General features: G+C 38.5%; 1 protein-coding gene across 4 annotated transcripts in view; it reads left to right on the top strand.

Annotated features, from left to right (window-relative positions):
* Positions 1-25,113, top strand: part of CLEC16A (C-type lectin domain containing 16A) — a 51,317-nt gene that overhangs the window by 5,119 nt on the left and 21,085 nt on the right. For 3 of the 4 annotated variants that reach the window (XM_026051960.1, XM_026051962.1, XM_026051963.1), the window contains exons 2-19: positions 1,932-2,060; positions 2,748-2,881; positions 3,533-3,681; positions 4,385-4,490; positions 5,594-5,599; positions 5,925-6,048; positions 6,904-7,078; positions 8,290-8,343; positions 9,162-9,275; positions 13,260-13,488; positions 13,813-13,942; positions 16,475-16,575; positions 18,076-18,198; positions 19,071-19,180; positions 19,659-19,703; positions 20,111-20,161; positions 20,542-20,670; positions 24,396-24,516. In XM_026051960.1, the coding sequence (XP_025907745.1) occupies positions 1,932-2,060; positions 2,748-2,881; positions 3,533-3,681; positions 4,385-4,490; positions 5,594-5,599; positions 5,925-6,048; positions 6,904-7,078; positions 8,290-8,343; positions 9,162-9,275; positions 13,260-13,488; positions 13,813-13,942; positions 16,475-16,575; positions 18,076-18,198; positions 19,071-19,180; positions 19,659-19,703; positions 20,111-20,161; positions 20,542-20,670; positions 24,396-24,516 (2,030 nt within the window). The remainder of the gene's footprint in view (positions 1-1,931; positions 2,061-2,747; positions 2,882-3,532; positions 3,682-4,384; positions 4,491-5,593; positions 5,600-5,924; positions 6,049-6,903; positions 7,079-8,289; positions 8,344-9,161; positions 9,276-13,259; positions 13,489-13,812; positions 13,943-16,474; positions 16,576-18,075; positions 18,199-19,070; positions 19,181-19,658; positions 19,704-20,110; positions 20,162-20,541; positions 20,671-24,395; positions 24,517-25,113) is intronic. The other variant, XM_026051961.1, reaches the window with a different exon arrangement.

The following is a 25,113-nucleotide window of genomic DNA, read 5'->3' on the forward strand; positions in this document are numbered from 1 at the left end:
TGTGAGCAAAAACAGTGTGGATGGAGAGCAGGAGAGAGATTTTTCTACTGATCAAGAGGAGTATTAAAGACAAATCTTTTTCCTCCTATTATCCTCTGATTTACTCTTCTTCCTCCTGATGATCAAAAAGCCTTAATTATGTTTTATCTGATAACCCATTGAAGATATTGGACGAGGAATCTGAACATGTTTTATTTTATTTTTTTTTTTTTTTTTTTTTTAGACTGTAAATTTAGTGAAGTTACTCATTTAATTTTCAGTGTGTTTGTGCAGTACCTAACGCAGCAAGTCTTTATTTAATGATTAAGCACTGTCGTAATTGGCAAATTTATAACATCTTACCATAAGATTATTACCAACTTTTCTGGAATAGCTTCTGTTTCCTGCATAGCCTGTGATGATGGTCTGTGTCTTATAGCAAATTATGTGAAACTCTGGCCGGCTGAGAGGTAGTGATGTTAGGGTTGAAGAGGATCACCAAAACCAGTTGTAAATTTTAATTAATTTAACTTTAATCAACCTTTTCTTCCTTGACTTAAAGCATGACAGAGGTTCTAAGGCTGGGTAGTATCTTGGTTTGTTTGTTCTGAAGTTCACTAAATAGTTGGAACAACTTTATGTGTCTGTGAGGTGAAGTGGCGCTCAGACCATTTGCCCTGTGAAGGGGTTAAGTTTCTCAGGGTACATTAGGTTGCTGGGAAATACAGTTTTCTAAAATGCTTTTTCAGGTCTTTTTTTTGGGACTCATTTCTGAAACATACTATGAACTAAGGAATCCTAAAATTTTGTGTTAGAAAAGCACAGTTCCTCCTGGAACCATATGGTAGGTTGGCAAAAATCTGTATTTTGTTCTTTTGTCCAGTAGCTGCTGGAGGTCATGCTGTCTGTGGCTCTGCTTAAAAAGGGCAGCCTCAGCTTTTAAACATCTCCTTGAAACTTTTATGCTAACAGTTTGCTAAAATTTGAACCGTGGTTATTGGACAAACTTCCACGCATTGAAAACATAAGTCATAGACTGCTACATGGTCAGAATTTAATAAGCTAAACTTTCATAGTTTTAAAATTGTGTGAAATTTCTCTCAATATCTGGTAACTTATTATTATAATAATTGCACCTCTTCCTTACATTCTTTTTTCTTTATTATTTCATAAAAGTAAACAAACAGATGAAAGGAGTCATTGTCTGACTATTTTCTCATGCTTTATTACAATCTTCCATGTAGGGGTTGAGGGAGGGAATATGTCTCTGACATAATACATTATTTTGAAAATAGAATTAGAACAGAAGATGTCTTTTCTTGACTAGGTACAATTCTGGGAGCTGCAGTGGCAACTTGTCATACTTGTTTAGGCTCCTGTCATCTGGTCCCTGACTTCACTAGACATCCTTGTGGGCTTCCCCTCGGGGCAGCAGAGTGGGGCTGGCTGCCTTTCAGGAGGGTGTTTCTGTGTTTGGATGGTCGGAGATTTAAGACGAGCAAAACAGTCTTTGATAGTCCTGGTTGTTAACCATCCAATTAAGTAAGTTCTGACAGGTGTCCTTGCATACAGACTGTTTTCAAGCTTGTTCTGCACATGCACTCTTCTAGACTCACTCTTTTCCATATCAGCTCCTTGGCCTAAGTTCTAACTAATAAATTTTGCGAAGTTGCCCTAAGTACATGGGCCAAGCTTTGTGTAATTTCTCCTCCTGTTATCATATGTATAAACATTCATAATTGGTTGGGGTATTTGATTTTTTTCATTTGCCATATATTCTGTTTAACAATGACTTTTCCCTTTGCATCAGCATTRACTGAAACTCTAGAATTTTAAAATGGTGTAATGATTAGAATGTATCTATCTAAATGGAGCTACAGAGTCTGTAGACAAACAAGGTATGTGTAAAAGCTATAGAGAAACTTATTAATTCCAGTTAATTTTTCTTTCAGGTATATGTATCATGTTTTGACCAAAAATACAACAGTAACAGATCACAACCGCAATCTCCTGGTGGAGACTATTCGTTCTATTACAGAGATCCTTATATGGGGGGATCAGAATGATGGGTCTGTTTTTGAGTAAGTAATTTTAATCATTCTTCAAAAACAAAATCCAGACCAAAAATTATTTGGTGTTCTAAGACTGCCTTTCGTGAATGTTGGCAGAAAGGTTATATCCTGTAGCAGAAACATAAGCAGGATCATAAAATCAGAATCTTTTCTTACAAAGAAACAGAGAATCAATTCCAAGATAAACAGTACAATTTATAAATAGCAAAGTGTTCAAAGTCCAGAGGCCTTTCCATATAATGTTTTTGTGTGGGATTAAAATCTTTGATATAAATAAAGAATCCAGCCTTTTTTAAGGTCCAGATTTACTCAGTTCCTCTATTAGTATCATATGACTTTCATTTGTTCACTTTATATAAGGTACTCCAAAGCTCTCCCTTCAAAACTGACAGCTTGTGAATGCAAGGCAGGGAAGCTGCCTGATGGATTAGATGCATTAAAATAAGAGAAAGAAGATTAAATAGCTCTTATGTCTTTATATTCATTTACTGCATAATTTAACTATTGCTAAAATCCCTAGTGCCTTTCTAGGGCTTTTGGAAAATGTTTTTCTGTTATAAGGATAAAACATTACAAAATACTTCCTAAATATGCAGTGTGTGAATCTTTCCTAGAATCATCCCTGATGCTCATAATACAGTGTTCTTGATAAGTATAGCAAGTATTATCTACTGATAACTCTTTGTTGTCTTGTAGCTTTTTCCTGGAGAAGAATATGTTTGTGTTCTTCTTGAACATCCTGCGTCAGAAGTCTGGTCGTTACGTGTGTGTACAGTTGCTGCAGACCTTGAACATCCTTTTTGAAAACATCAGTCATGAAACATCACTGTGTAAGGGCATGTTTTAAAATAGTATTAAATGATCAAGAGGTGATTTAAATCGTTTTCATTTTCTGAACTTTAAGGCGAGTGCCTTGCCACGGCAGAACCCTCTTCCTAAATTTCTAAGTCTCTTTAATTGAACACTTCTGAAAATGTGGAATAATTTTCTCCACTTTGATCTTCTAATATGAATTTTCAGTAGTGCAGAAGTTGTTGTTTGACACTATTGAAACACTCTGGCATGGCAAGTGCTGCCATTCAGTTGAAATGTGTTAACTTCACGGTTTTCAGGAGCACAGGAGGAAGACAGAAAGTTAATGAGGGGTACTCCAAGCCTATCAATAAGAGCAAGTTATACACCAGCCTTTGAGGTTWTATGAGTTTGAGGAAGAGAGAGGGGTTTTTATACATATTATTTGTCTGTGCTCATTTAGGCATTTGATTTATTGGCCACAAATTGAGAAAAAGGCAAGTGGAAGTATATGCTATTCTCCATTGACTCCTGTTCACCTCTAATTACTGCTAGAAGTTGTCAGTTGAGGAGCTTGGCTAAAAATTCAGACATTAAGGATTTTGCTACTAGCTGGTGCTTTAAATATAGCTAATTAATGTAGGGATTTTTTTCTCTTTTGTTTAACCTGTGCCATTTTTTTTTTTCAGACTATCTGCTTTCTAATAACTATGTGAATTCTATTATTGTCCACAAATTTGACTTTTCTGATGAGGAGATCATGGCATATTATATATCATTTTTGAAAACGCTTTCTCTGAAACTCAACAATCACACTGTACACTTCTTTTATAATGAGGTAAGTGAGGAAAGGATTACAGTGCAAGGATGAGAGGAGTTTAAGTAAAAATTGATACCAAGTTTTAATGTATTCCATTCAGTCTCAACATGACTTGTTTGTTCAAAATTGAATTTTATATAGTAATATCAGCAATTGAGAATTCATTTAGGATGCTCTTTGGTGAAACACATTAAAAAAGAAGGTCCCTGTTTAGATCACACAGCTACAGTGTGACCTGAATCTATACATTAATATTATTTTGAATGTTTCAGTAGTTTTTGAGTCTGCTTCCCTGAGAATGCAACCTGTTATGTGCTGCTTACCATGCTTTTGTAGACAGTTTTTGTGGTTTTTTTTTCCTCTCTTCTATCACTGAATTTTTAAGCAGACTTTGCAGATGTGGATTAAGCCCCTTAATCAAAGGGCGAAGGTGAAACCTTCTTTTCCTCTTTCTCCATACCACTTGTTGCCAAAAGAGGGCATCAAAGCTCTGAGTGTGTGCAGGCTTAGCGTAGACTACTTGGGTCAAAGTATTTATTTTATCTCAAAGCTACCACTGCAACTGAGCCTGCATTATTAAACCACTTTGGTTGCTTTATAAAAATTTGAAATATCTGAGCAATATATGGAAATATTTTTCATGTAGAATTGTAACAAATCCTCTGTACATGTATACAGTTAATACATAATACTTTCTTTTTTGTTGTTGTTGTTGTTACAGCACACAAATGACTTTGCTTTGTATACAGAAGCTATAAAATTTTTTAACCACCCAGAAAGCATGGTGAGAATTGCTGTTAGGACTATAACCTTAAATGTCTACAAAGGTATGTTTTTGATATTAGAAAAGGCATGTATATAGAATGTTTGTTTTACTGTAGTTTAACATTCAGCTATACATATTGAAATTTTATTTCTGTTGTATGGGGTGGATAACCTTAGCATGCTGATATCCCTGCTCTGCACGTGCGCATGTTGAGTTTTATGGAACAGAAATCCAAAACTACAGTGTGCATTTTTAAATATTAYAGTGTTACAGATTCCTCTGTTGGACATTCCAACATTTAGGCATGAGGGATAAACATTTGACAGTGGCTAAGCACTGGAACATGGTTCTCAGAGGAACTGGGGAATCTCATTATTGCTTGATATTTTGAAGACTCTGCAAGGTCCAGAGCGACCTGATCCTGTTTTAAAGTTGGCCCTCCTTCAAAAAGATCTGGCCTAGATGAGCCCTGAAAGTTGCTCCCTACTGAAATTTTCTCTAAAGCTCTACATGTTCAGTGTGTAGTAGACTGAAAATGCCAGAGTGATGCCTGTGAAAAATGATTGCATATTCAGAACTTGTCTCCTAAGTCAGCATGCTGCAAGGCATTGTGAAATAAGTTCACGTGGGGCTTCTTACTCTTTAATCGATATTGTCGTTATTTCTTACATTTGACTTTATTGCAAATTTAATGCTACTTTCTAAAAGTTAAGAGAAGTAGTGATTTGATGATAGTCGTCTTTGTTTAAGAATGTAAGATCTGTCTTAAAGTGATGAAGAGTTCACTTTGCAAAGATTTTGAATAGGCCTTTTAATGTGGGTAGCATTTAAAAAAATTGTTTTAGTACCTATTTGGATACTAAAGTGAACAGTAACCTTTCATAGTAAGAATATTCAATTGAATGTTGCAGTGTTATAAAGATTGCAGTGTTATAAAGATTACAGTTGAAAACAGCTTAGACATTGAAGTTTCTTAATTTTCTGAATCCCATTTGCAAATGTTCTTATCTAACGCATGCCCTGTATCTTCTAGTTTAGATGCTTCGTGCTTTAGCTTTTTTAACCCTTTTAGAGGATGTCACTATCCCAGTTCCTAATCCTGTTAACTGTTGTCTGTTTCTTTTGCCCTTCCTTCACTGATGATTCCTGTGTTCCTTAATGCAGTGTCATGTAAGTCTAACTAGCTCGACTTTCAGCATTACTGCTTTATTCTTGTGCTTTTTCTCTTCTTTTTGATAAAGAATGTGCTAAAAAACTTTCTGAATTCCACTAGATTTGTTTATATTCAGACCCATGTAAATATATCAGTATTAGGCTCATTCATGTCACTAGGAGATGATATGAACATTTTGTAGATGCCTGTTTTGTGCATCAGATAAATTCAGGTATATACTTGTATGAAAAGCAAGCATGTAATCAAAATTCAGGAAAGAATTTTGTATTTAAAAAATAAAAAGAAGGAAACTGATTTTTCTCTTTAACAATTTCTCTTCAGTGGACAACCAGCCAATGCTGCATTACATTAGAGATAAAACTGCTGTCCCCTATTTCTCCAACCTTGTTTGGTTTATTGGAAGCCATGTGATAGAACTGGATAACTGTGTGCAGACCGATGAAGAGTAAGCTTTTACAAATGTGGGGTATTGAATAGAAATGCTTTTAACAGATACTTTGATAAGCTCCTTACTTTGTCCGTAGTAGTACAGTTAATGTGAATATAGTCCCCTGCAGACCTGTCAAGCTTTTGATTCCCTCCGAGTTAAGGTAGTGATCCTTTTAATTAATATTTAGCACTGTGTTCCCTATCTGTGCTAACATACTATTGTTTAGCAATGTGCTTTTTTGTTGTTGATTGTAGGTATTCACAAGACATAAATGTTCTTTTGTGATTCTCAGTCTTATTAACTTTGCTTTATTAATGTTCCTTCTCTGTGTACTGTATCAGAACTACATTCTGAAAGTATTTCTAGGAAAGAAATTATAATGTGGAAAGTTGAACTTTAATATATGAGCTGTCAGATCTGGAATTCCTGTGTAACATTCCACTACCAACTACGCTAACACTTTGTTGCTTCAAGTTGCCTTTGGTTTAAATACCAAAGCATGGGTAGTTATAATCTCCCCACTTTAAGAAAGTACATTAGAACATAACATTTTTACTTTTGGAAACAAACCTTGCAATATTTTATGATTTGCTCCTGAAAAGACTGTCAGGGTAAAAACTGCTCTTTTATGAAAATACTGCTTCTGAAAACCTGGCAGGGGGAGGGTGGGGAATGGGTGTCCTGAAGCAAATACCAGTCCAAATCCTTTTCACTAGTTGTTTCAGGTGATTATTCTGAAAGCATCTGATTTTGTGGTCAATCTGCACAGGTCGTCTGTGAGAGAGATGTGGGGGAATTCTGTCATTAGGTTTTTAAAACAYTTAGACTGTTGTTGATATCTGAGGGTTTCTTTTCTCTCTCCTCTTTCAGGCACAGAAATAGAGGCAAACTGAGTGACCTAGTAGCCGAACACCTCGATCATTTGCATTACCTTAATGATATCCTGATTATTAACTGTGAATTCTTAAATGATGTGCTGACAGATCACCTACTTAATAGGCTCTTTCTTCCCCTCTATGTGTATTCATTGGTAAATCAAGATAAGGTAAGGCACACTGGCCAATATATAAGTCTGAAAGGATTTTTTTTTTTACTTTGGATATGTATAGGGATTTGTCCAGCAGGTGTACTCTATAGTAGAACTARTATTGGCTATGTTGAAGTTCTTGTATTTGAGAGAATTTGAAYAAGGTGACAGTAGAGAAATACTATAGGACTTGATMTAAGAACACTAAGGATAAATCGTAYTCACTGGGCATGTACCATWTTGGATAATATGGTACGTTAAAATTGTTTTTTAAATGTTACAAATAGTGAGCATGAGGAATGTTACAATTGAATGTGGCAACAGTGATAAGATGTAGTGGCAGCTTGCTTTGTTTTCAGAATATGGCCTTTAAATTATTTGGGGCTGTGCTTCAGTGAACCTTGTGGAATGCAAAATTCCAGGTTCCTGTGCTCAAKTGTCACGTAAAGGGCTGCTCATTTTCACTGAGGTTATTTTTCCTTCTAAATCTTCTGTAGTGTGTGTGTTCCTAAGGCTTCCCGTGCCTGTGAATTTCAGAATATTTTCATTATATAGAGCATGTAGGTCATTACAAATTAATGATTTCAATATGYTGCACATGCACTGAAGGCTGAATAGTGGTCATCATCTCATCCTGCCATTGGTAGGATTTATTTGGAACAGGGCAGAAAGCAAATTACCTAATTCCTGGTTTCATTTGCAGCTGTTCTAACTCTTCCCTTTCATGAATACACAAAGAAAAGCTTGAAGGTTTTTGCACTCAGAAAGCAAGTTTCCAAACTAGCACATTTATTAGTCTGAGATATCTACCATTTTAAAATGGGGCTATTCTTTTATCTCTTGAGATGACTTAGATTTTTTTTTGTTTTAAAGCATTGCTAAGGTGTATTAGAAATATTTGAGTAACTACTMATCAGTAAATTAATGTTCTTGTGATCAAGTTATGCTTAAAGTACGCTATGAAAGCAGCAACTGCGAGAGACTACAGTAGGGTGTGTGATTGTGGGTGCTTTTTAGCATATAGAGTTAGCTGTATGCCTAATAGGATAGACATGTTCATTCAGAATCGTTTACAAGAAGTGAGCAGTGGCATGCTGCTTCCTGGAAGCTTTGATGATAGGATGTAAAACAACACAGTGATTTGTTTTTAAAATAGATACTAAGTAGTGTGAATGCTTTAACTTTGTACGAGTTAATCAGCATTTTTCATAACTTCTTTCTTTCCTTAGGGTGGGGAGCGTCCAAAAATAAGTCTCCAAGTTTCTCTCTATCTTCTTTCTCAAGTATGTATTTAACCAATTCTGTCGCATTGTAGACTGTTTTACAACAATACTGAATTCCTATAAATTCCTAATTTATAGTAGGAATTCTAGATTTTTTTTTGATGTGTTTACACAAAACTTCTAAAGACGACTTGACACTCTTTAAATCTGTTTTAATAATAATAAGAAGAAAAAGCAAGCTCACTTGTGTTACGGATAGACCAAGGAACCCCTCGTTTCAATCRATATCTTTCCTCAGTGAATCTTTCCCTCTTTGGCAGCTCTTAGCAGACTGAGTGCTCTGACAAGCTGYGTATAATGGAGCCAGACAATGTGCTGGGCAGAATTGAGTGTAACTGTAGGTGAAACCTCAATGTGCAGTATTTTGCACTTTGTACTGCCCTAAACTTTGAAGATTTCCAGGGTTGAATTTTCCCCAACAACAACCAAACCTGCTGTCAGCGACAATCATATCATTATGTCTAAACTTAAATCTGACAAAAACCAGCCGTTACTGTGTGGCCCATCTTTGTGATTAATTTTTAGAATTACTTTTTTATTTTTACTGATGTGGAAGACAACTTTATTTTAGAAGGAGGAAGGCTTGCAGAAACACTTAAGCTAGGTAGTATAAAATATAAAGAAAGAACAAATATCTCTATGAAGAATTGTGATCTACAGTCTAGTGAAATAGACTTCATGAACAGGGCTAACAATAGTACTTTCCCTATATATAAACTTAATGTAATAGTGTTTAATGAGGCTGGAGAAATATGTTTAGTGGCTGAAATCATGGAATTGTCTTGTGATAATGTTTCTTTCCCCTCTTATTTTAATAGGTTTTTCTAATTATACATTATGCACCTTTGGTGAACTCGTTGGCTGAGGTTATTCTTAATGGTGACCTGTCAGTATTTTCTTCGAAAGTTGAGCAAGATATTCAGAAGAACTCAGTAAGTGGCCAGCTTATGTTTGTGTGTTGGTTTATTTCCATTTCTCTTAACTTAGACAAAAGAAAATACTTGAAAAATAAAATCAGATATTTGGAAACTGTTAAGTGATCATGTTTAGAAGAGAAAGGAAAAAAATCAGGCTTTAATTTTYTTTTCCTCAACTATGGCAGCAGTAACCTGAGTGTTCTGCCCTTGCAGCACTGTGGTATTTGTGTGTTGGTGCTTGCAGGTGTGACACAGGAATGGGGCAGCCCACAAGGGCCCTTCTGCAGAGGCTCTCAGCCCTTTAGGGACACCCGTACACAGAAATCTGCCTTCAGTTCAAGTTCAAGCGGGGCTGCAGATCAGTCACCACATCTTCCCTCCAAAACTATTTCCTTATACAACTGGTGACAGAATGAGAGAATTACTAAAAYAGAACTGGCTTTATGGTTGTATACAGGGAAATGCAGTTTTTTAATGTAAATATTCTCTGGAGCTCGGTGTTAAGGCTGACCATGTCTGGAAGTCCACAAGCACCCACATATATTCAGGTTTAATCCTCTGTAGATSTTCCTCGGTGCTGCTGTGACCGTTACCCTCCCCTTGTCCCCAAGAGCTTCACATGTTTTTTTTCTCTTTTGTTGCGAGTTTCATGGTTTATGAAATGCTGTTTCTTAAAGGGCTTATTTGGGCATAGCAAGGAGGTGAGCGTGTCCCCTCCTGTGTGATGGGGCAGCTCAGGGTCCAGTTTCTTGCTGCGTGGTTTAGAGCGAGCACTGGACTCCTCGTGTGTGCCCAGGCTCTCCCTGCAGCGAGAGAGATCCAGATTTCTTCCTGTTGAGCGGTGGAAGCATCGTGGGCTGATCTTTRCCAGTACCTTTCAGACCTAGAGTTTGCCCTGCTGACTTTTTAGAGTCTAATTTTGCTGAGAAGAACCTCTGTGGTGGAATAATGGAGCTGCCCTTGTGTCTGGAGCAGCTCTTGTGTTAGGAAATGTTTGAGCTTCTGGTTGCATGCTGCGTGTTTATGGGTATGCTTCTTGTGCAGAAGCAGCACGAGTTACTAGGAAATTTGTGGCAAGAGGGTGGAGCACTGTGTGTTGCAGAAGTGAGAGTTTTCTTTTTTTCCCCCGTCATAGTTACTGCAGAGTTGCAAAATATTTGTAACATTAATGGTTAATTAATATTAGGAGTATTAGGAGTATCCTCTAAACCTCAGTTGTTTTATGTTCGTGGTGCTATTTAGGTCGTTGCTTCTTACTGGTCGTAAAGATGCAGCCTCACGTGAAATGAGCTTTCTGTTGTACCCGAAAAGTTAATAAATGGAAACTGCATTCCTAGGATAGATGCTCAGGAGAACTGCAGTAGAGGTGAGCTGGGTGGTATGAGGGAGAAAAGCTGGGATAGTTCTAGTTGAGGAGGGGAAAAAAGGGATCGTGGGAGCAAGAAAAGTAGTTTTGGTAGATACAGCCCTTTCCTTCAGCAAAAGCATAGGTGGGGATCCCTTCCTCACACGAAGCCTGAAGCCAACTGGTGGAGCTTGTTGTGTGTTTGCAGAAGGGACAGGGAGAGAGGCAGGGGCATCTCAAGTCGTGAGCAAGCTTTATTTTGGGATTGAAATTTAGTTTTGGCTTTGTTCTTACATCAGAGCCACATTTGTTTATTTTACCTCTTCCTTTCTGCTGTGCTTTGCTGCAGAGGTGGTTGTGCTCTTCTCCCAGCCTTCCACTTGTTTTTAGGGTAATTTCCATGTGAGGTGAAACTGGTTATCTCTAAATCTACATTATTTATTCAAGAATGCTCAGCTGCCATTTGAGATATCATGAAATATTTACATTGCAGTGAAACGGTCAGCGTCTGTACCAGCCTGCAGCACTGAAAAACAAGTGGGGAAGCAAAAGCTGGGAAGCGTCGCAGTTGCTATGTGTAAGGGAACTTAGCCAGAGTTATTCGGAGCAAATAACAATGATAATGCAGGAATAAACGTGGCTTTTTATTGGAAATCAGGCCTGCATCAGAAAAAAAATCAGAAATGAGGAAAAAAATGATTCCAGATACCTTAAGGGAGTTGTTTTGTTTTATTCTTTTTCATCCTGAGAGATTCTGTCTCATGCCTGTGTAATCAGGAGAATATATTTTAACTTTCTGGCCTTTATCACATTCAGGGTTGCCTTATTTCCTGTGAGAACTGTTTCCCTGCATAGTTAGGATGTGGGTCAGTGCTACCTGTTTCTTTTCTTGTTTGTTTTTGTATGCTTTTTTTTTTTTTAACCTACTTTCTCCTTCCTGCAAGAAGTTATTACTGGTAGTGCCTCATTTTACCAGCAGACATTGCTGAGGATAAACCAGCCATTTATGTTAAAAATACGACTGAAAGACATTTTGAAAGTATAAACCCAAAATGTATAATCAGCTAAACTATAGGTAATATAAAATAATTTAAACTTTAATTTTACACTATATGAATTATATAACCRTATTATATTTGACAGTGAACAAAATCTATTAGCTTTATTCTGAACATTGGGTTGAGGATCAGTGCTCATGAGCCAATGTCACTGTGCCATGGTCTTGTGTTCCCCTTGCTCGCAGGGTTGGCTGCAGCCTCCTGGGATTGCACGGATGTTAACAACATGTGTTAATTATAAAGAAAGCAGTTCCAATAATTCCAGCCGTTTAATAACCTTGCTACGTTGCAGCTTGAGGTGGGGTTGGGCTTGTGAAAGGTCCTTCCTGCTCTGTGGCTTGTTTCAGTGACAAGCACAGGCTGCCTTATGCAAGACTCTTAGAAAAACTCTTTAACTAAAGTCAAGTTCACAAAAATATTTTAGGCTTTTGACTTCTCCCAGGGTTCTGGAAAGATTGCTTCCTAATCCTTTTCCCCAGTCACCTTATCAAGTGCAGGGAGGGACTTTTCCAGACTTTTTTTCCCTGAGGTGTCTCTGATACACTCAGTTTCAGTGCTCACTGTGCTAGAAGCACTAAGGAGCATAATGGCAGCTTAGTGTGTGTCCAGTTCTCCTGTTTCCTTCCTGCTGCCTGCCCTTTCTTTTGAAACTTTCACGCATTTTCAGGTGAATGTGCTGAGGTGTGAAGGTCTGAAAGGGGAGAGGTTCCTCCTGCCGCCGCGTTCAGCACAGACCTGTTTGGGTAGGAAGCCCCAAACCCAACCCCAAGCACCAAACCTTGGTGCTCGGCTGGCGAGAAGCTCCTTGCCCACGACTGCACCAACACTCACTCGCCAAGAGAAAATGCTGATTCCCTCTGGCAGGCATCTGGCAGCCACGTTTATTTCCTTGCTCAATAAGTAGATCTTCAGGAAAGTGGGTATTTATTGAATATTGGGTTTTTTTGTTGTCAAAATCGTTGCTTTGCCTTGAAAAGCAGACCCTGATGAACTTGATAGAACACGGGTGTATTTCAGCCTAATAAATGAACTGGTTTCAGTTGCCAGAATTTGCAGTAGTTCACACAGGCCTAATATGTAGTTGAAAGAGGTTTAGATTCCCAAAGGGCTTGCAGCTTAGAGCCCTGGCTTTCATTCTCATACTGCATAAGACTTTTGAACAACCAAATTAATACCTTGTTATTCAGATGCATTTTCAATTTAGCTGTTTTTATCCTATTTGCAAAAGGTGTTTTGCTTTGTATAAGTTACTTCTTCCACTGAGTAAATTTCATTATTTGATCTTTAGAGAAAGAAAAAACTTGTTTTTTTCTAAAGGAAGATTTATTTAAAGTAGGTAATTCTGTGCCTTTGTTCCAGAGTGACATGCTGCTTCATTTGAGGTCTTTACAAAGCGTTCTTTTGCAGATAATTGTGTTCTAGTAATGTTTTGATAAACTTCAGGTGACATCTGCTTATCTGTACTTTAAAACTAATTTGGATTTCTAAGTGATGTGCAGGCCTTATTGTGAAAATAATGCTCATACAACCTGAAATTTCTTTATAAACTATGGTAAAATGTCTCTGTAGCTCAACGTGAACTATTGAAATTTGCAGGCTAAGTCCAGCATCAGATGTTTCATAAAACCAACTGAAACTCTGGAGAGGTCTCTAGAAATTAATAAACAGAAAGGGAAGAAGAGGTTGCTGAAGAGACCCAACTATAAAAATGTTGGCGAGGAAGATGAAGAGGAGAGAGGGTCTGARGATTCTCAAGATGACCTGGATAAAGCTAAAGGTACAGAAGGGAGTTCGAAGGGCGTCAGAACAAGCACTGAAAATGAAGGTAAGTATACCAGTAAATAATGATTCTAAATTAAAACCTCTTCTAGTTTTGTAAATTTTAATTACACATTTTCGGTAGTTTTGACCGAATTGGTTTTATATGAGTCTATGCAGATATCCTTGTTCCTTAGAATAAGGAATAAAGAAAGCTTTAAAGTAAACAAACTCTTCTTGTATGGACAATAAAACCTCAACGTAGGCATTAGTTAACTTTTCTATAGTTGCAATGTGTACCTTTTGTGTGCAGCTGCATTAGTTGCTTTGAGTGCAAAATGTAAAATGAAAGAGTTTGCAATAATAATTTGTTAAATTATTTGTTTATTAGAAATAGAGATGGTAATCATGGAGAGGTGTAAACTGTCAGAATTGTCCATCTCTGCGGTGACRGAGCAGAATACAACGGATGAAGAAAAGAGTGCGGCGGCCTCCGGGAGCGACGTAACCAATTGGAATAGGTAGGAAAGAGCTTTAATTTTCTTYGATGGTTTTCTTGCTTGCTCTCTCTCAGTTCAGCCATCCCTCTTAGGGCATGCCTGAAATGTGCCTCTAATTCCAGTCACATTCTGCAAGGGGCTGTGCTAGGGAGGTGGGCTCTGTGCACAGTTATGCTGCCTGAAGTAGCCTGTTGAATGCAGCAGCTGTTAAAGGTGTTCATAAAAGATGAGTTCTCATTCCAGAATTATTCAAATCTCTGAATTCAAATAAGATGTTCTCTTAGCAACTATTACTTGCACATCTGTCAGTTTTATATACTCCTGTATCTGGAAATATAAGAATTCCATGGTTTAGTCCTGAATTTTGCAAAGTTTCAGCAGTAAATTATTTATGAATAAGCCCTTCTAATACATGTAGGATTTCTAAGAGGCACTAGTGTATTTTATGTTATCGAACACTTGGTGGTTAATTTACTGTGAAATAGTTTCYTTTAAAGAAGAATAGAAAATATTGAAATCTTAACTTCCTTGGTAATATTCTCTCAGCAAAGTAATATGAAAGGATAAAGGATGGTTTCCAGCTGTTTCTGGGGGGAGAAATTCTCCTGATATCAGAATAGAAACTGCAATCTAATCCTCTTTTTTTGTGATTTTGTTTTTAATCAGCTCTGTCCGCTTATATATTGATTGTCCTTGAGACACTTTTTGTAAGAATTTTGCTATGTTCTTATTTTTTGAATACTAAAAATGGTGTTTAGAATAGCATAAAAAGTATTAAAATATTACTGTACAAGATAAAGCATTAAAATATATTAAAAGTTTTTTTAATGAGAAAAGTAATAAACTGAACTYGTCATTGCTGACACAAAAATACTTTCAAGTGTGTCGCCTAGATAGCTTTGATTACATTAACTAATAAAAATAACTGTCCAGGATTTAAGTAACTCGTAATTYAAATGGTATTTAACTGGTTCTTAAACATGGATGTCTTGTTTCTTTTGCATATGATCTTGTCTGAACTCCCTKGGCTGTGGGTGAAACACCCCGTTGGGTTAATTGCTTGGGATTTTCGTTCTGGCTACTTTTCTACSTTGCCTTTGCTCACAGTTACCTTCCCCCTTTACATTAGCAGTGTCATAAGGCAAGTTTGGCTTTGCCAAGTGGAGCAAAGTGGACCGTGGGCAGCGAGGAATTGTAACTCGGTGTCACTTCGTTCTGTCAGGGAAGATGTTTGTGACCTGACCTAAAAAAGGCATGACTGTGATTGCAACCTCATGCACTGCCCAGAGACCCAACGTGGCCTGTTATTGCTGTAATAACCTGGTTCTGTGGAAAGGGAACATGTTCTCTGGAAGGGAGTGTGTGYAGGGATGTAAGCRGGGCTGAAGGGCAGTGCCAAGAGCATTGGGCTGTCTTTGGTTGAGTGGATCCATAAATTGTCCCCATAAGGGAGCTCCAGACCTGACATACCTGTCCCAGCATGTTGGGTTCTTTGCTTTGATAGCCCCTCTGCCCCTCAGCTACCTGCAGCAGGGAGTYGGTAGCAGACACTTAACTGCTGGGTCAGAATGCGGGAACAAWTTATTTTCCACTTTAGATGTTGTTATTATGATAAAATATTTTAGTTACTAATGTATTACTGCAGCAAGTATTAGAAACATGCATAGCATAAGGATATTTTTCACTGTTTGAAATTCACTTTAAAAATTCACTGTAAAATTCAGTGAAGGAATCGTGCTTAGGTCTTTTTTTAAATTGAAGTTTGAACTCTTCTGGTGATCCTGTTACTTGCGTTAGCTTGTAGGTCCTGGCCATTTATCCTTGAGAAATAAATGCAGGGCAGGAACCAAGTTGCTTTGCCATCAGTTTGGGCTAGTATCASCTGAGTCTGGTTTGGCTAAACAGCTTTTGGGTTAAATTGACTTTCTGATCTATTCAGGTGCAGGTGAAGTGAACTCGATAGTTGTAGCTTCCTTGATTCAGGTCATTGATCACATAGTCTTAAAACCAGGAGGCAAAAACACKTTTCCAGTCCGGAGCTTTTATTTTCCCTTTCCAATTTTCCTGCCTCATTCTGTTTGTGGGTTTTTTGTATGTATGTGGTGTTTTTTTTTTGTTTCTCTGTAACTGGGTTTAAAATTTTCTATTCCTTTTGCTAGTATTAACCGATCTCCTCCAAACTGATAGTGGAAATGGCTTTTTTACCAGGAGAGTGAAAACCTTCCGAGTCTGGCACAACACGAGCCTGACAGCGGCTGTTGCTGTGCAGCACTTCTGTAGGCATAAGAAATATGCTAGAAACAGACTCCACAGAAGCGTGAGCAGTTGGGAGAGTATTATGTGACACATCCCGTTAAAACCTCAGAAAATACAACACAGTTTATGCCTATACCCTGCTTAATCCCAAAATAAGTTTTTTTTTTTTTTTTTTTGCTTAAATCCTAAAAATGTGCCTTTTTCGTTAGCTACGTGTAGAATAGGATATCTAATCACATTTCTCTGTGAACACAGTCTTTTTGTTCTGCTCTGTCTGAACGTGCCCCCTGTCCACAGGCCCTTTCTGGACATGGTCTATAACGCGCTGGACTGCGCTGAGGACGACTACTACGCACTCTTTGTGCTCTGCCTTCTCTATGCCATGTCGCACAATAAAGGTGAGTGTTTGGCCCTCCACAGRAAGCAAATGAGCCCCGTTTAGTCATTAGGCCTAACATTTAGGTGCTACCTAGTTAATGTGTTACATTTAGACATGTTTTAAACAGAAATTCCTTATGCAATGACAGGGAGGGAAAATAAATGCGTTAAGGAACTTTATGACAGCCTAGGTGTAAAACCTGGTAAATATCGAATGACTTCGAATGACTTTTGAACAGAAAGTCATTCGAAATGAATTCAAAACCAACAGAATGACTTTGTTCTGTTGGCTTCTTGCAACTGCAGTAGGATTACTGTGTTTTCTTTTTTAGTTTTCCACCTTTGGTTGAAGGCCACCATRTTCAGTCTGAATATGGAAGGGCTGTGATGTGCTGACTTCAAGGGGCCTCTAGAAGGCAAGCAGGATGGTGGTGAGGATCTCGAGGAAGAAGACTCATGAGACAGATAAAATGTTGCAGACCAAAAAGTTAAATTCTGTTCCATGACCAATCATGGCCCTCAAATAGTCTCTTTACTGTCTTCTCCACCTCTCTGCCATATCTTCTTTAACACCCACGTTGCTCCTGCAACTACTCGGTACTCTAGGTACCAAAGATGCTTTTCTGAGGTTGTTATTAGCAGAGAATTTCAGGCCTTGCACAGACACAGTGCAGCAATAATTACTGAAGGCAGCAGCACAGCTTTGCTGTGCCTTGGTCCTCTCTGGCTTTAACCTCTGTGCGTATTTTTTTAATTATTATTTTTTCCYCCTCCAAAAAACTAGTATTAGAACCAATAACCCTCCCCTAAAGCTGCCTATGTACGTGTTGTACACATAGTATGGGTGTATGGCGTTAAGTACAAGTTCAGAATTGGAAAAAAAATTAACTGTGGTACACTGAGCTTCTGTTTTAAAGGAATATTTATTACCATTCCTTAGAACAAGGACACTGACATCCTCAGCAATCCATCTCTTTTTTRCTTTAAGAGCTCTTACAGGAACCAATCTGTTCTGGGAACCAACTCATTCTGAGAAATAATCTTAGTATTTTACAGGAATAGGAAACTAAAATTGTCTTCTCTCAGCCCCGTAACTCAGTACCTTTGTGACTTCAGGATGTCGGCTAAATAAGAAGCTCCTATTTCCAGAGTAAAATTTCTATGTTTCTAAATTAGATACGAACTGATCACGTACTACCAAAGCAGAATTTAAAATCAGACTTCTCTCTCTTCATCCTTTAGTCTTTGTGTTCTTCAGGTGATGCAGCAAAAGGATTTGGGTGTCACCAGCCATGTTGTTGGGCTTTGAGTGTCTTCACCTCTAGTGTCTAGTAGGCTACTTGAAAATCTGTGATTTTCCAGTGATATACAAGTTTATTTAGTCTTTTTTGTGTGTGTTATCCCTGTGATAGAGAAGCACAGAACTGTCTTGCAGGAGGACTGTTGCACTCTATAAGTATTTAGCCAGAAGTATACTCCTGTTTGCTTATGTATTTCCTTTCCTTCATCCCCCGTTAAAGGAATTGATCCAGTCAAACTCGACAGAATTCAACTTCCAGCTCAAAATGCCGAAGAGAGAAATTCGTATAATCATGTACTTGCAGAGGGGCTCATCAGGATAATGAATTATGCTGCACAAGCGGGTATGACACTTTTAGTATCTGTCATCTTGTCAAGCTGACATCTTTGGAGGTGTTTAAAATGAACAAAATGCTAGTTAGCCCCTTGTGTTGTTTCAGGGAAAGTATCTCTTTACCATGTTTTTTATTGAATAATAAGTAGATACGGACTGTGAAATACGAGTATCAGTTTTCCCCTGAATTGTTAACGAATCAGGAACTCTGCTTGTCTTCTCTGTAGTTGCTTTTCTGCTCAGGTCTCTGCAGAGGTCTTTGGTCTGAATTCATGCTTTTTGGTTTTTTGAATAAACAAAATAGCTAGCAAAAAATGAAGATAGGTAGTGATTATTGGTGGAGTATAGAGAATCCTCCTCAAACCATGGTTTGGGTGCTGTTGCTCACAACACTGCTGTGAGGGTAGTAGTAATTTCAAAAACATATCTGGGAAATTGCTGGTACCCATTGTTTATAGCTAGACTTTGTTCCCAAAGGTGATGCCTTTTTAATCACRATCTGTATATTCAGTCTGAAGTGCTTTATAGAAAACATTTTTCCTTGACTTCAGGTTTTTGTGAGGTGGTGTTTTCAGGGCTCAATGAAATAACTATTTGCCRTGTTGAGGCTCTAGGTCTTTCCTAGTAATGCTGTTGAATGGTTTTGTTTTAAAGTATTTTCCTGGTTAGTCTTTCAGTTTTTGTGTTCTTCTCGTTGTCCATCAAACTGTGTATCTGCAACAGCACCCTTCTTGTCAGGTAGGGTGCTGTTGACAGAGGAGGAAGGTTTATAACCCCAGAGAAGGGTAAAAACATGGAAAATAAATCATTAGTGAGAACAGTAATATGAGTAATGTGAGAACAGTTGCTTCTATTTTGTATATTGAAATTCTCTTTTTGTAGATGGGAAAATACGTTTGGCGACGTTAGAACTTGGTTGTCTATTGCTTAAGCAACTTGTATTTTCTAAAAATGGCAGTATCATAAAAGATGTTCATCTTGCTTGCCTTGAGGTAAGTATTTCTTTCAAATTAACTGGTCCAGCATTAACTTTCTTGCCCTTGTTGTGTATTTGAATGAAATTATTTCATACTTAATTCCAAAAAAAACGGCATATCCTAACATGAGGCTTTTAGAACACCTTTCAAAAGCTGAACAGTGAAATTAAATAATTGATTCCAAATGTTCCAATTTCTGTTACCTCACAGGTAAGCTCTCAGATATAAATATGTTTTATTTTCTCTAAAATTTCTGGTAGCCATCTCAGTGTAATGAAGAGTGGTTATCTTTCTCAGATAAGCTGTATTTAAGTGCTCTCTTCTGCTGAGGTCATGAATATGGTGGCAGTTTACTTGAAAATGCTGGTTTTGGAATGGTATTTTGTCATTTAGGTGTGCGTTTCCTTTGTTGTTGTTGTTCCTTAAAGGGACTTTGAGTAAATGCAGTTCTTGCTACCTGAAACACAGCTAAATTGTCTTCTTTTTTCCTTAGGGTGCGAGGGAAGAAAGCGTTCATCTCCTGCGCCGTTTTTACAAGGTGGGTACGCTGGGAGGAAGAGTCACTTGGCTAAGGCGGAATYGGAGGCAAGTTTCTAACCCTGTCTCCTCTTAGTACCCCCGGTACCTACTTTTGTGGGGGAAGAAAACGTGAAAGAGAAGAAAAAGTGTTCAGTGGGAGGGTTATTCTCCTTTCCTGCCTCTCCCTTAAGCTGCTGATGTGCTTCCCAAAATGACTATTAGAAATCTCGTAAGCYGCGAGTCCGAGGTCCCATGAGCAGCCCCAGGCCTTTGTTGTGCCTGCTGTTATGCCATGGAGCAGAACCAAGCAAACATCAGAAGAACAATTCTGAGATTTTATCGTTAAGACTAATATGGGAGATACTCTTTTCTTGGTGTCGCTTTTTGGTTGCATCTTATCTCAAATATATCTTTTTTTTTTTTTAGGGGGAAGAAATTTTTCTGGATATGTTTGAAGATGAATACCGAAGTATGACAGTAAGTGACAAGTAAATATAATAGCCTGCCCTCAAATGCAAGTATAATGCAGCAAGAAGAAGCACAAGAAAAATTTGGGTTAAAGCTTGTAATCAGCCACATGAGAGGCTTTGTTTTTTTAGTGCTCATGGAGCAACTTTCCTCTCTGTACTCTATAACCTTGCAGTTTTTTGCTGTGGTTTGTCAGTATGGAAACCACAATAGTGTGTTAAGGACCAATGAACAAATATAAAATAGAGATTGCATGTAACAGCTTAAAATAGCATGTATGATATCAAAAATTCTCAGAATACTCTCTTCAAACATGTGGTACATTAGAAAGTAAAGGTGGGAGGCTTCAATTGTACTGTATAGTAATCAATGCAAAAATATTTTCATAGATGAAACCCATGAATGTCGAGTACTTGATGATGGATGCTTCCATTCTGCTGCCTCCAACGGGGACACCACTCACTGGTATTGATTTTCTGAAAAGATTGCCCTGTGGAGATGTGGAAAGGACACGAAGAGTGAGTAAGGCTGTCTTGCTTTCTTTCACAGTGGAATAATACCACTGGTGATGAGCARTTCTAGAAATACAGACATTTTCCCCTTAAAAGGTACTTGATTGAAAGCTTCTTCTATAACATCTTAAAAAACAAACGCRGACAGAACTTAGACCTTCTATTTTTTATCTGTCCCAGTACAGAAATGTTTTCGCTCTGATTTCTTGTATCTGGTCACTTYAGTACATGCTGAGGTTTTCAATGTTAGGCTGTGGAGACACCTACATTAAAAAAGGTATTTTTCATATGAGATTCATAATGTATTAACAATTTTCTTCCGTGATCTGGTATTTAAGTCTGTCTTTCATTATATTCTAACAATACAGTAAAAATTTCTAGCTGGAGACTGGTTGGGTTGCTCCATGTTGGTTGTATTTTTAGATGCAGCAAAAATGAAGTTCTTCACTACAGAGTGTTCGTCTTTGCAGAGTTTCATGGGAGAGACTTTTGGGAGTGAGAAGAAAGCAAAATGCATGCTTTAATCACTGTAACAATTTATAGAGGTGATTCTGATGCTGTGAGTAATAACCACCTCATTATCTTATGATAGTAACATCTTAATCCTTATCTGGCAGCAGCCTTTAAGCCAAGTCTTAAAGATACATTACTGCGCAACATTGATACCTAGTTTAGAACTGTCTCTACCCAGGCAGGGGCTGGGCAGAGCTCTTTGAAACCTATCCTCTAGGAATCTTTTGTTTAATAGTGAGAATAAGTCAAGTCGTGTGAATATTTCTTATGAGTAGTAAATTTCGTTATAGTGGATAATTGTGTTTATTTATTTGAAAAGCCGTGTTCCTGGGGTAGTTTAGAATTTATGTACACAGCTGTGTAAGCACATTCAACTGCTCTTCAAGAAAAAAAGATGTTTCCAGGAATCTTCTGAATACTTTTGCTTTCAGTACTAACTATAAGCCACACAACTCTTGTTATCACAGCAACTTAAGTTTGATAAAGTACTGTGAATCGACTGGAACAGTGTAATTCTTAGAAAGCACAAATGCTTCCTAGAATTCTCCGAGACATTTAACAGAACACTACCTAGAAGTGCTTGTTAATAGAAGCTGCTTTGTGGCTTTTCGTATGCTAAATTAATGYGCTAGTTAGTGAAGGAAAGAATCATAACTTCCTCATGATTGGCAATTCTTTTTGGCAAAAAAAAAAAAACCCAAAACCACCGTCAGGTCATTTCTACTATCAGTGTGCAATATACTGCTTGGTAAAGATTTTCAATTGCATAGCATAGTAGGGATGTGTCTGACTTTGCCAAAGTGCTCTTCTAACCATAATATTTAATGTTGTAAATATAAATCCTGTAAAAATTATTCTAACTTTTGCTGCAGCTCTGTAGGGATCTGTTCTTCTAATTTGTTGATTAGCTGGTATATGAGTCCTGATTTTTCATGGAAGATAAACTGTGACCTTGTAGTGAGCTGCTTGCGTTTTATGTGCCTGGAGAAATTTCTTGTTTGCTGAAGTATGTTCATATTAAATTATTTTTATGCTTTTATTCCCTTCCCCTTTCTTGGAGGGAAAGGGCATTGAGGGAAAAGTGAGTGAAGCAGGGTGAGTAATGGCTGCTTCCTGACCTAAAGTACTTCTTGTCTTAACAGTTGGGTCAACAAAAATGCAAGGATGTAGCTGCCCTTGATTGAATTTCAAGGTTTTTAAACTCAATGTAATGACTTTTCTTCAAATATCCAACAGTAGAATGGTTTTATTATCTGTTTAATTATGTAAATTCACAGTGCATGTGAATGTGATCTCSACAAACATGAGATCTCTCACTAGAAACTGCCTCTGCTCTTTAAGCTAGTACTRTATTTTTGCTAGATATCCTTGGCAGTCGTTACCTAGACCTTCTTGTTCTCTTCATTCCGGAGTACAATTTTTCCTCTTTCCCTTGCTCTCCACACTGAATAATCATATTCCCCTGCAAAGATTTCAGCAGCCTCCCGAGTTCACCCACGGTCATGTTGCATCACAGAAGCTTCCGTCTTCATTCCTCTTTTTCCCAAAGTTTCTGAAGGCTTCCTAAGCACACCTCTACTCRGCCAATAACCGTAACTGTTCCCCCTTTAGAAACAAGGGGCATGGAGGGGAGGAGATTTCGATTGTGTGGTTTCCTGGGGCRCTGCAGCTGTTCCAAGAAGTTCAGCTTTCACAGTAAGACAGCAGTGCACAGTGTGCCAAAGGATTCCCATGTAGGAAGCCGTTAAGAAAAATGTATTTACTGTAGTATTAGCAAATGAAAAAATGTTTTCAATACTTAAGGAAAAACAAAARACAGAATTCTTGTAGCTGAAGATGGTTATAAATGATGCCTTTCAAAACAGGCTAATGAAATGATGGTTGTTCTTTGTCACTTTTTCTGTTTCTTACATGCTGTGTGTCATTAATTTCTAAATCAAAACAAGAATCATYTGTTTGGGAGAGCAGCTGTCGAGAGCTCCTTGGGCCCAGAGCAGCTTCCTGAATCATTTGCCCGGACATAGAGGCCGGCGAGCGCAAGGCGACGCTCTTGGAGAACCTGCCTTGCATCCAGCCCACTYCAGAGGGCTGTGCTGGCATTCAGAGGGACCTGGACAGGCTGGAGAGTTGCACAGACAGGARCCYCATGAGGTTCAACAAGRACAAGTGCAGGGTCCTGCCCCTGGGCAGGAATAGCCCCAGGCACCAGCACAGATTAGGGGTCGACCTGCTGGAGAGCAGCTCCACAGAGAGGGACCTGGGAGTCCTGGTTGACACCAAGTTATCCATGAGGCAGCAGGRCCYTCGTGGCCAAGGAGGCCAATGGGCTCCTGGCTGCATCAGGAGGATGTTGCCAGCAGGACAGGGAGGGGATCCTGATCCTGCCCCTCTGCTCAGCTMTGGGGAGGCCAAACCTGGAGYATGGAGGGTAGTTCTGGGCTCCCCAGGACAAGAGGGACGTGGAGCTTCTAAAGAAGGTCCAGTGGAGGACAACTAAGATGGTTAAGGGACTGGAGCATCTCTCCTATAAGGAACGACTAAGCGAGCTGGGCCTGTTTAGCCTGGAGAAAGGAAGGTTGAGAGGGGATCTGATTAATATGTAAAAATATCTGAAGGGTGAAGGTAGGGAGGAAGGGGCCAAACTCTGCTCAGTAGTGGCCAGTGACAGGACAAGGGACAAGGGGTGTAAGTTGAAACCCAAGCAGTTCCGTCTGCATGTGAGGWGGAACTTCTTCACTGTGAGGGTGCCAGAGCCCTGGCACAGGCTGTCCAGGGAGGCTGTGGAGTCTCCTTCTCTGGAGATCTTCCAAACCTGCCTGAATGTGACTGGGTGTCCCATGCTCTGGGTGTCCCTGCTGGAACAGCGGTTTGGACTAGATGATCTCTAGAGGTCCCTTCCAACCTCAGCCATTCTGTGAGTCAGCATTAGTTCACAARCATTAGTTGCTTGTCAGTCACAAGATGTGCAGGTGTGCCACTGGACTAAACTYTGCTGGTTCCATTGCAGTTCAAAATGATTGGTCCATGTTTGAACTTTTCATGTATTCTTTTTAATTAACTTCAGAATTTACATTGCTTTCTTATTTTAAAAAGTGGACTTATTGCCTGTCAGCAAATTTAAGGGTTATGAAAGTAAGGATATATTTGCAAGGTTCTGTTAAAGCACTTAGCACAGAGCGCAGCAGCATTTTAATATTCAGTTTTCTTAATTTCTCAAGGCAATCAGAGTTTTCTTCATGCTCCGTTCACTGTCGCTGCACCTGCGAAGTGAGCCAGAAACTCAGTTACCCCTGACAAGGGAGGAGGATCTAATAAAGACAGATGATGTGCTTGACTTGAGTAAGTATTCCTCCCACTTTCTCAAATGCTATGACATGTAAAATAGAAAACAAACAAACAAAAACTACTAATGGTTGTTATCATGTATGTGCAATTGACTACCAAGACAGCAGTATTAAGTTTATCCTACTCTGGACTGGAAATGCTTTTTGTAGATGATTGGAGATGGGTGGGCATGAACTGTTCAAGTATCACAAGTTTTAAATATTAGCAGATAAAGGAATCTGAATCCTTCATTTGGTTTCCTGACAGAAATGTTATTTCTCTAAATTCTAGATCCTAGCAGGAATTTTATTTCCTATCCAGATTTCCTCTTTCACCTATTCAAAATGCATTGATATTCTTAAATCACACAGCAGCTTTCATCTTCCCCTCCTCCTTCCCACYCATATTTATTTTTCTATACATCAGTTCTGCCATTTAAAAGCTGGCACTTGATTTACAAGTTTAAATACAAAGAGTGTTGAAGATGTGCTTTGACATAGGGCTGTTAGTTGATGGGTGCTAAGTGCTTGTCTTCACTTGTGTTCAGGCAGTTACAGCATTAGGAACTTGTGGGAGAGCAGGTAATCACTAAAATAGTGTACTTATTTGTTA

This window comes from Nothoprocta perdicaria, unplaced genomic scaffold, assembly GCF_003342845.1.
Source record: "Nothoprocta perdicaria isolate Ctin4 unplaced genomic scaffold, notPer1 scaffold_81, whole genome shotgun sequence".
Lineage (NCBI taxonomy): Eukaryota > Metazoa > Chordata > Aves > Tinamiformes > Tinamidae > Nothoprocta > Nothoprocta perdicaria.